This window comes from Arachis stenosperma, chromosome 6 (genome assembly GCF_014773155.1).
Source record: "Arachis stenosperma cultivar V10309 chromosome 6, arast.V10309.gnm1.PFL2, whole genome shotgun sequence".
Taxonomy (NCBI): Eukaryota; Viridiplantae; Streptophyta; class Magnoliopsida; order Fabales; family Fabaceae; genus Arachis; species Arachis stenosperma.
Window position 1 is genome coordinate 143,907,306 of NC_080382.1, and position 12,667 is coordinate 143,919,972.

Genomic DNA, 12,667 nt, shown 5'->3' on the forward strand with positions numbered 1-12,667 from the left:
TTTTCCCTTTAAATATAAGATTTTAAATTAAAATGAGCATAATAACACTTCAACAAAGAGAAACTCTTCTAACATATTTGAAACATATAAATTTAAGAGTAAAGTGTATATTTTCAGCCATGCTATGTGGGTAAAAAATTAGTTATTAAATTAATTATTTAAATAAAATATATATTAAAATAAAAAATATATATTATAAAAATAAATAACATATTTTTATATATAAATATATGATAACTAATTTTTTTTATACGTACTATTTTTGATATATTCTATAATTAGCAACAATGTAAAAAGGAAAAATAATTTAATTTTTATTAAAAAAGGAGAAAATGTAAAAAGACATATAGCACTTTAATTTGACACATTAATCTTATGATTTGATGTTACTAAAAAACTGGAGAAATAAAAAAAAAATTAAACACATGAAAAGACATGAGTGAGAATAAAAAATAAACAATTAAGTGTGATTTGATTTGATAATGCCTTTAACCACGCCTGCCTTAACAACTCAACATACTCTCACACTGTACAATTACGTGCCCACAAAAAATACTATTTGTGCATTTCAGATTAATTAATGTCAATTTAAGAGCGGAAACAAATTAATGAAAATAAAATTACTATTAATTACTTTAATTTTATTACTATTAATTACTTTAATTTTTAGTATTCTGTGACATTTTTTTTGGCAGTTAAACAGTACAGATCGGAGAAGTCTAAGAACTTTTTCCCATTGGCCTTTGCTTTTGGACATGGGTCTTTTCTAAAATGACCTCTATCTATGAGATGTGATGAGGTGCAGATTGAGGAAATCATCTTAAATAAATTTCAAATCAATCCCGTTACGTTACCAACAATATTTCTGTCAACTTTTATCAACTCTTATTTATAATTGTATTTAATAGAAGTGTCTTTGTGAATATGTCTAATAAAAATATCTTTTTTATGGCTATACTTAATAAAAGTATCTTTATAGATATATTTTTTTAGATGTGTCTCTTTATATATGTATTTAAAATATAATAATTAATTATTGTTAACAATAAGTTGACGGATAACATGTTAGTACTCTATACTTTTCCATTTCAAATTAATGTAATAATCTGATTATGCAACGAGTTTTATTTATTTCCACATAGCAAGTTTGTTTATGGTATGTGAATGGGGCAAGATAGTTTGGGTTAGTTCAAAAGATGTGAGACCGCAAATGAAGTTATAGTTGTGTTTGTATAGATGCGTATCTGAGTTTGTGATATAGTGTCTAAAATTCTGAGACGTGGTTACAGTTTACAAAGAATTTAGATTTTTGTTGGACTTGGAATAATCTGAAAGCTGATGATATTATCCAAAACAAGTGATCTGCTTAGGTGTTTTATGATTTCACAAATGGATGGATTTTAACCAAGGATACTTATCACTTCAATATCAGCAAGATAAAAAAAAAAGTCAAACTGGAATGAAAATTGGCAATGGTATTAAGAATCTTTAACCACAGATAACAAGATGAGGAGATAATTGTTATAACTAGTTCTCTTGTTCTTACTAATGGTAACTAACTTATACACTGATAGGATCCTAATACTTTAATTTCCTCAAGGAATGAGGAGAAAACATTGATACTTTTCTTGTAAGGGTGGCAATTCTTAGAGATTTCTATATTGCAATTGGTTCTAAAACTATTAATATAAAACAAACAAGCAATAACAACAAAAACTAAGGCTAGTCCACAAGAAATTTAAAATCAAAACAAACATGTTAAATAAACTCTAATCCAAAAGACATCACAGGTTAAGTTTTCTTACAAGAGACAAGTCACCACATTAAACACTTAGAACATGAACATGTCAACCAGAAAAGAAAACACTTGAAACATTAAAAACTGACATTGTTTTAACTATATATATAGGAGAACATAATACTTCATGCAAGACTTGAACAATGTGTTTGCATCAATCATCGTAATCATCATCTTCCATGTCATCTCCATCACTTTCCATGACATCATCATCTCCATAATCATCATTAGCAACATCATCATCATCATCATCATTAAAGTCAGAATCAATATCAGGAATTCTCAAGTCATCTATATAACCATATTGATCTTTTCGTGTATCATCTTCAGCTGGAATAATCAATTCTGCATCGTACAGCTCTGGTTCTTCATTATTAGATGAACTTTCAATGTTCTCTACATACCATTCATCATCAGAAGCAATGTCTTCCATGCTATACGCAAACGCTTTGCTTTCCTTCTTCTCATCGGTCACTTTTAAGTTGGACATCGCAAACAATACATCATTCCATGTCTTCTGCCTACGACGACTCCTTTTCTTTGAGTGAACCTAAACACATAAGAAAACAGAACTAAATACAAGTCTGAATTGTTAATTTTCAGAGTGAAATACTAGTTGTGTTTCAAATATAGTACTTTTACCTTATCAAAAGTATCCCAATTGGTTGTACACCCATAAGCACTGCATGTCAAGGACAGTATACGAATGGCGAAATTCTGAAGCTCGGGAAATTCAGATCCATAAGAGTCCCACCACTCTGCTGGCTTTTTGGTTTTAATAGCAGACTTGGCTAATTCACTTCCAAAGGCATTTCTTGCATTCTTGAACTCTTCAAGGTGACGATCAACCGTGCATGCATCAGCTTTAATTGCTACCGTCCTACACAAAGAACTATATAGTCCATATTTAACATCAAAATCATCTTTGAAATCAGGGCTATAGTGAAATTGAGGGTTGAGGTAGTAAGCAGTAGCTTCCAAAGGCCTATGAACTTCTTTATCCCATTTTTCATCAATGATGTTCCACAAAGGCATGTATCTAAATAATGAAAAAAGATTAAAAGAATCAAAGTTAGTTCAACGACAAATAATAAATTCTACGAGAGCACAAATGAAATTAAAATTGGTAGTGAATAAGAAAACATAGACAATGCACCTTTGCTTGACAGAATTGAAGGCACTTTGTATCTTTTCTTTTGCTTGCATCATTTCTTTATAAACGAAACCCATGGCTGGTTTTTCGTCCGAATTCACCAATCGAAGCACTTTAATAAGAGGATTAGCACCTTTCAAACAAATCTCAATGTTCTTCCAAAACTTGCTATCCATAACTATATTCTCAACCTCTTTCCCACTTCTTGATCTTGAGAAAGCACTGGATTTCCATGATTTCGAAGTGAACATTTTCTCCAATGCATCCTTGTTGCGATTGAGACAATCTAAAGTCAGATAAGAAGTCGCACCACGAGTCGCAGCCGGCCTAATCAAATCCTTTCCCTTGGTAAAGTAATGCAACAGATCAATCACAGAAGCTCTGGAATATATATAAGTAGTAATCCTCCTACCATTAGCAATGGTCTCTCTATGAACCTTCAACTTCTTTTCAAATTCCTCAAACATCAATTCAATACAATGAACAGCACAAGGCATCCAAAAAATAGTACTTCTTTTCTCCATCAACAATTTTCCAGCAGCTTTAAAACTATCTTCATTTTTTGTCACAACTTGAACAACATTTTCAATACCAACCTCATTCATAACACCATCAATCATCTCAAAGATACCATCAACATTGTTGCAAACATTAGTAGCATTAACAGATTTCAGAAAAACCGTACCTTTAGGGCTGTTAACAAAGAAGTTGAATATGGTCATTCCATACCCGTTATTCCAGCTATCAATCAAAATGCTGCACCCTGTTCTCTTCCACTTGATCTTGTGATCCTCAATTGCTTCCTTGATTCTTGCCACTTGATACTTCAAAAGCTTCCCTCTGAGATCTTCAATAGAAGGTGCAATGTATCCAGGGCCACAACGTGCAACTGATTCCCACATCTTTTGAAACTCAACACTTTTCACAGCTTTCAAAGGAATGCCACTCATGACTAGAAAGGTAGCAACTTTCTGACATATTTCTTTTCTCAGAATCTCTTCACTATCACCCACGATAGAATGATCAACATCGTTCCCTCTTTTCTTCACAATGACCCCATTTTTCTCTTCCAAATCCTTCCCCTTCCTCTTCCCACAACCAACAAGAGCCATTTTTTCAAGTGAAAGCAAAAATAGTCAACAGAACAAGATAAAAGACTTGACCTTTTTAGTGTTTTCGAACTCAGAATAGCAGAAACAGAAACCCTAACACGATTTCGATGAAATGCGGTTAGGGCATTACGAGGGAGAACGCGGGAAAGCTAGAACATTTATATAAAGGTTGGAAATTTAGGGTTGAAGTTGAAGAGAGTGTTCTGTTCAGAGGAATTGGGCTCCAAAAATGGGCTTGCAGTGAAATCGATTTGTTTATGTTGAATCGTTTGAATCGTTAGAATCGTGCGATTCTACGATTCTGCGCTGCCATGAAGTTACGATCCTACGTGCTTATGCTCCCAGAGAAGCTAAGAGTTAAAAGAAGAAGTTTTTGCATGGGAAGCTAAGCTGATTGGTTTGTTCAAAACCTATGTATGATGATTGAATTAGATGAATGTCATAATCTAATCTAACAGCTTACACTTACACTGAAGAATTTTGTAGCAAGCAATGTAGTTGAAGTTGAAGAACTGAAAAGTTGCAGGTTTAGAACTTTAGATAAATAGATACTTTCTGCTAATTACTAATACTTTGTGTTAGCTCACGTGTCCGTTAGTATTAGCTCACGTGCCTGCATGCAAATTTATTTTCATTAGAACAAAGTATTATTTTGGTCCTAATCTTTGGGTTAAGTGTTAATTCAGTTCTTAACATTTTTAATGTTTTATTTTAATTCTAAAAAATTTTAAACATGTGATTTCAGTTCCAAATTTTCAAATAAGTTTAGTGTTAACCAATAATCACCGACAAAAAAGTTTTTTTTTATGATTGATTGATATGATTTAGAATTTTTTTTATAAGAAAAATTAGTACAAGATTTTAACTATATTTTTTTAATACAAGAAAAAAGATATAATTTATAAATAGTGTTGTTGATGTTCACATCATTTTTTTCTTAACTATTCACATAAATTTAATAGGAAGATAATATTAAATTTATTTAAAATATTTTAGAACAAAAATAATGTTTAAAATTTTAAGGACAAATTAAAATTTGATTAAATATTAAAATTAAAATAATATTTTATTTTTTTATTAAAAAAATGCTAAATTTTTAGCTAACAGTATTTAAAATTATAGACTAAAAATATATTATTAAATTATTAGACTAAAATTACACTTATCTTTAAATTTTGTTCTTTTATTGAAAAGCGTTCTTTACTAAAAAAAAGTTATCCTCCATGATTGCTAATATGACTTATTTTAATTTAAAAATTATTTTAAAAGTATTTAGTTAAAAAATTAGTTTAGCTATAAGAACAAGTAAAACAAGACTACAAGAACACGATTAAGATAGAGGTAGGGTGTACAAGGTTTGGTTCGGTCCGAATTTGAGTGAGTTTTGATTTTTAAATTTTAAGTGATTGGGTAAGATCTTTTAAAAGAAAAAGAGAAAAATCTTAATCGATTTTTTACAATTATTTCAAAAGAGAATAAGATCTTTGACAAAAAAATATATTTAATTTGGTTCTTAAATTTTCAAATTACACCGAATTAAAATTTATGGAGAAATTTAAATACCAATTTTTGGTAATAACTAACAAATAAATTTTTTTTATTTTTTTATAAATTATAATTACTGTATTACATCTTTATTTTATTTGGTATGGTTGTGATCCAAATATAATGAGATTTCATTGAGTCTAAAATTAAAATTATACTTGAATTACAGATATGATAAATATTTAGAGTTGGATTTAGGTTAGAATAAATCTAATTTTATCATGTCTATGTTCACTTTTGGATAAAAATAACTAGGGAGGAGGATAACAAATTGAAATAAGACAATGATGATATAGCTATTTACAATTTTATTTTTAAAATAATTTATAAACCTAACATGTATATTAAAATTAAATTTAAAATATAAAATACATATTTAAAATAAGTTAAATAACATATATAAAAATAAAATTTATTTTTCAAATATTAATATTACAATTAAAAATATTTAGCTCTTCTTACTAATTTTTCTTTAAAATAATTCTTTTACTTTTAATTTGTCATTTGAAAAACTTAAAAATACAATTCTGACAACATTTTCATTCAAATCTTTTAAAATATTTGTTCGACATCTAATTTTTTAAAAATAAAAAATTCAGACAAAAAATATATATCTAATAATTTAATGACAAAGAAAGAATATTTATTTTTTTAGTGGCTTTAGTAAGTCTAATTCATGGATTTTGAATTGATTTCAATCAATATATTTTTAATTTTAGTTTTTATAAAAAAAATTAGTTCATAATATAAAGATTTAAATTTATTATCTAATGATATTAGATTTTTCTTATTCTATTGTACTATATGTCCAAAAAAACACATTTGGCTATTTTAATATTAAAAAAGATTATAATTACTAAATTACGTAAATCAAAATTCATTATATATACGTTATCTTTTATAATTTATACATAGATAATAATAATATTATTCATAAATCTTGTTATTCTACCATAATTTACTAAGAATATTATACTATATTTTAATACGTAAATTGTGGTAGGATAATTATTTTACAAAAACACAAATTACATGATATCTTATCACTGTTTACTTATAAATTTAATAGTATTCTTTAACACATAGATAATGGCAGGATAGTAAATTTTTAAAATTGTACATATAACTCATTAAACATGATTTGCTAACACAATTGTCGCTAAACATGATTCATGTCCATCGTGGATTTTAATAATTTTTTCACCATTACATATTAATAAATTTTATTTTTTTTAATATATAATTAAATTTAAATTACTAAAGATGAAATTTTTAAAATTTTTAACACTATCGTTCTGTGTACATACATTTAGTCATTTGTTCAAAATGGAATTAATTACTAATTTAGTCCTCACACAACAAAAGCTGTGTTCGCTTCCTTTTTATGTGTGTTTCGCTTCCTTATGATTCGTGTGCGACGCGAGTGCTGATTGTTTTGTTTAATTTTTTCTTCAAGACTCCTAGTTAAATTTCTTTTTATATATATCTATGTATGTAATTTTATTTTTGGAAGTCGTAATACCTCACAATTTCTTATTTACGAACTTAAGTGTAAAGTTCTATGTGATAGGGTGTTACACTTTTTATATCATATGATATTATTTTAACTTTAAAATAATTTATTTTGGTGTAAATATAATGTAACATTTATTAAATTTAATTTTCAAAGTTAAATTTGTATTAATTTATTATATAAAACAAGTGTATTAACCCGTGTCATGCACGTGATAAAATTGAAATTATAATTTTAAATTATTTTGTTAAGATTAATTTAAATTATAATAATTTGATTAATAAAAATATAACATTATTTCTTTTTTCTTAAGTTAGTATTAAATATATTAACTCTAAAATAGTTATTAATTGGTTTTAGTAATCTACTTTCTTCAATAAATCAAACATATATACTCAATGTGACCATAAATAACTTAATAATACTTAGACTCACCAACAAATTTTTATATGTTGTTTTACTGTCAAGTAAGAACATATCAAAATTAGCTCAAAATAAATAATAAATTATTAGAGAATTCTAATGCACAAAATTCTCTAATAAACAATAAATAATTTAAATATACTAAAAAGCAACTCAACACTTTTATTTGATGCTTGCAAAACATATACCTGAAATAATATTATATCAATGTTAGTATACAGTTTTACAATCATCGACCGTATTTACTATACATGACTCCTTCTTAAAAGTTATTCTACACACGTGTGCAATCGGAGGATAAATTACTGGATTTTATTTTATTTTTCTAAATTATTATAATTATGCATTATTTATTAAATACTAATTGTAATATTGTAATATAATTATAATAAAGATATTTTTCTAAAATAAATTTAGAAAAGAGAATAGTACTTTCATTTTAGAAAAAAATGAATTCATGAGAAATTGACACCTCACTTTATTAGTTGATAATGTATTAAATATTGATTTTATATAATTATAATAAAAATATTTCTCTAAATTAGTATAATCATGCATTATTCGTTAAATGTTAATTGTAATATAATATAATAAATATATTTTTCTAAAATAAATTTAGAAAAGAAAATAGTGATTTTATTTTAGAGAAAAAATGAATTCATGAGAAATTAACACCTCACTTTTATTAGTTAGAGAAAAAAAATCCAATTTTAGTATATTTTGTCATTATTATACATTTTTCTCTAATCATATATCTACTGTTTTCTTTTCTTTGTTTCATCATTTTGAACCTGGGTTTAACTTCTCGTAGTTCTCACTTCTCAATCATTCTATTAGATGTAGTTGATAACTATTGAAATTCTTTGATTAATATAGGAGAAAAATATGTTATTATATGATAGAATTAATATGAGTATATTTTATTATTAAATAAACAAAGTTAATATAAAATAAAATTATACATAAAAAAAAGCAAAGAAAATAAAATTAAAATAGCAAAAGTGATAAAAAGATTATTTTTATAAATTTGTTTTGTCATTTTTATGTATGGAAGATTAGAAAATAGTAACTTTTTAACTAAATTAATTTATATTTGTTGTATTCAATTTAAATAAGTAATAAATTATCTTATTTTAATTTATTCCTTAAATTTATATATCATAAAAATTAAATCAAATAATTAATATACATAATTTTAAATTATGTGATACTTAAATATCTATTCAAATCAATTAATTGATATAATTAATTCATCATAATAAATTGACTTTAATGAGTTAAACAAAATAAAGCAGAAGCATGCTACGTTGATTCTATCATTAAAGGTAAAAATTTGATTTTTATATAATAGAATAGATAGAATAGATAATATAATAGACGGCGAGAAAGATAAAGATAAACATTTTAGATCCTAAGTTGTTTCATTTTGATGTTGCAATGTGGGTATCACATTATTTTACTTATTCTACCCTATGGACCCTTTTGTAACTTTATTTCAGTATCAATGGAATTTCACTACCTTTAAGTACTAAATTAAAATTCAAAATAAAACTGAAAAAAGAAGTAACATAACCGTATAAAATTATTGATCGAAAAATATTATAAATAATAAAAAGCCAAATTAGCTTTAATATTAAATTTATTAATACGATTTTAATTTTATATAATAGTTAAAAAATAGATTAGTAAAAGCAAATGGAAGAATGGCTTTAATTAGTATTTGATAAAATATTCATTTAGAATAATTAAAAAATATAAAATTATGATATTATTAAAAATAATACATTTTTATCTTAAAAAATTATATTTATAAAATATAAAATTTAGCGTAACATAACTTCATGAACATTAATCATTAATCAATTATGAACTAACATAAAATTATAATATAATTTATTTATGAAAAAATAATCAATAATTAATATTAATAAATATAAAAATGATCCAAACACTTTGATTAAAAGTATGAGTGGTTAATTATTATTCATTATTAATAATATTTTGTTCATAACAAAAACTAAAAATATAATTATTCAGATTTAGATTTTAGAAAAATAAAGGCATAAGTAACAAATGATATATTTTATCATATATATTATAAATTAATGAATTAAACTAACTGATATAATGAATTATAATTAATTAATTGGTATAAATTATAATAAATTATATAATATTTAAAAAAAATAAAATGAATAAAAAATAAAAAGAAATAGAAGAATAGAAGACTACAATAAAATAAATTGAATGTAAATATTTTTTTTCTTTTTACAAATTTTATATCACATTCGCTTCAATAATAATAAATAAAAATACATCAACTTAATATCTAAGAGAAAATGATGAGATAAAATCATACCACAATTTTAAAATAAAAGCTTAAATTAAACCATAATATCATTGCACAACACAAATTAAAAGTAATTTCACACTACAATATACCACACAAATAGGTAAATGGCTTAAGCTTAATTACGGATTTTTTATTTATTTATGCATACATGATAACACCATGGTCTATAAATACTTCATAGATAACATATCTTATATAGCTCCGAATGATGAGCACGGGAGTTGAAGAGTGTGTGTTGATTTGTGTCCATGATAGTTGCCTTCTTGTGACGACGCCTCATAGAAAGAAAAAGAATTGTTGTAAAAGCTACACAATGAAAGAGTAATTGGTAAACGAATGATATTTTCTTCTAGCATACATGGTCTTTTATAGTGGTAAAATAAAAATGGAAGGAATTAAATTTTATATTTTTATATTAGGAATAGAATTTGATATTTATCCTAATAAAATTATTATTATTATCAATATAAATGGGTTAACAACACTTGCCACTAATAAAATTATTGGATAATGAATAAGAATTAGAAGGATATGAATATAATTAAAATGAATATAATTAAAATATTTAAAAATATTTTTGATTGATAATTAGTTTAACGATGTATTAAATATTGATTTTATATAATTATAATAAAGATATTTTTCTAAATTGGTATAATTATGCATTATTCATTAAAATAATTAAAAGTATTTCTGATTCATAATTGATAAGTAGTTTAATAATAAATATTGATTTTATATAATTAAAATAAAGATATTTTCCTAAATTAGTATAATTATGCATTATTCATTAAATGCATTTATTTTGAAGGGAAAATGGGTTCACGAGAAAGTGACATCTCACTTTCGTTAGTTGCGAGAAAACCCAATTTTAATATATTAAGTAGATAGATTTATAAATTTGTACATTCTAATTTTATATCAGGCCAATCTAATTTAATTTGATTTATTTTGGGGCAACTTAATGTCGGGTTAAAATAAATTCAGTGAGATATTAGAGATCCAAATCTAAATTAAGGGTCCGAAACACAAGTAATATCTCGTTGAACTTGGTTAAAAATTAAAGTTTTACCAAAACTTACAATGTTTCTATAGTTTTTATAAACTTCAATTCAAACCAATTCAACCATACTCAAAATCATCATCAAAATACTACTACACATTACAACTTACTCCTTAAATACACTTCAAGCATTTTCACACATATTTCACTCAATTTTCTATCTCTTCCACTCATAGTTCAACAAAACCAATAATTTCCAAATCAAGAATACAATCTCAATAAATTTTGCACAAATTCAACTCATCGTAAGTATCATTCATCACATATCATCACCAATCCTCATCAACATCTATTTTCATCAATATTCATCATCAACATTAACATCAATATTCATTATCAATTCAATAATTATCAACAATCAACATCAATTCAATCCTATCCTATCCTACACTAGCCTAAGTTTCATGAAACATTACATATTAAGTAAAGGAAATCGAAATAATATATTGGCCGATTTTCAACATGTAAAAAATACAAAAAATGATTCCAAACAAGTTTCAGCCACCAAAGTCAATTCAATTGCCAAAACTAACTCCAATAATCACCAAATTCAATCTATACACATTTAATTTATCATAAATTAATCCTAGGGTTCACCAAATCACTAATCCACCTTATTCGACAGTATTAGGAACAAAATCCAACAATAACCCAATGTTAGATTACCCATAAACAACCAAAATCAAAGAATTTACTCAATAACTAAACCCAAAATTACAAAATTGTTAGGACAGAGAATTGGTTAAGAAAGTGTAATTTTCTTACCACATTGTTTGGTTAGAAATGACGGATTCGACGAGAGATACATGTGGCCACAAACAGCACGCGAATCGAAATACCATAGCTCAAGTTATGAGCAAATGAAAAAGATGGTGAATAGTAACCCTCTTCTCTTCGATTTCACCAATCGTATTGTTTGTATTTTGTGTTGTTTGTGTTTTAAGTGGTGAATGAACCGAATGGCTCATGATTCATGAGTAAGGCTATATATATATGGTGTACTTGGATCCAACTTGGACCCAGTCCAACTGTTTAGTATTTTTGGTCCGTTTGACCCAACTTTGAACCAAAACTTTTAGAATTAACGCCCAATTTTTAATTCTAAATATTTTTCTAAGGATTTTTACAGTTTTATTTTCTCACTCGCAATACCGAACAGACTTAAACCGACAGTGCCGGCTATTTTTACTAGTTATGTGTTTTTATACAATTTTCTGCAAAAATTACATTTTCCTATTTGAAAAAATTCAATAAATTCAAATCCCACCTTTAAATTTTTAAATTAAGATGTCTAAATTTTCGAACCTATCCCGAACAATTAATTTATTATTTTATTTTGATTAAACGACTAATAACTTTCGGTTCTTACAAACATCATATACATATATATGAAAAATGATAATACCACTCTCAAAATTAATAGATAATAACACCACTTTCTTTTAACTATATTTTTTATTTTATCTTATTTCAAATTTATCTCTAATAATTATTCAAAAATATTTTTATAATAAAATAAAATCAATACAAATTAAATAAATTAATAAATAATAAAATTAAAAGGATTTAAAAATATGAATTGAATAATTTTTTTTTGTACATAGCATATATATCTACCCTAATTATACTTAATTTTGTCTTTATTAAAAATTTATTTAACTTTATCATATTAATTTTTTAATATGTTCAATTACTTCCCTGTAATAA

General features: G+C 25.2%; 1 protein-coding gene across 1 annotated transcript; it reads right to left on the reverse strand.

The window, feature by feature from the left end:
* Nucleotides 1-1,712: 1,712 nt before the first annotated feature.
* On the reverse strand, nt 1,713-4,567 carry LOC130933057 (uncharacterized). The gene is made up of 3 exons (XM_057862558.1): nt 2,955-4,567; nt 2,441-2,837; nt 1,713-2,348 (listed from the first exon to the last, which is right to left on the reverse strand). The coding sequence occupies exons 1-3, from the start codon at nt 4,061-4,063 to the stop codon at nt 1,953-1,955; spliced, it is 1,902 nt and encodes a 633-aa protein (XP_057718541.1). The 5' UTR covers nt 4,064-4,567; the 3' UTR covers nt 1,713-1,952.
* Between the last annotated feature and the right edge of the window lie 8,100 nt (nt 4,568-12,667).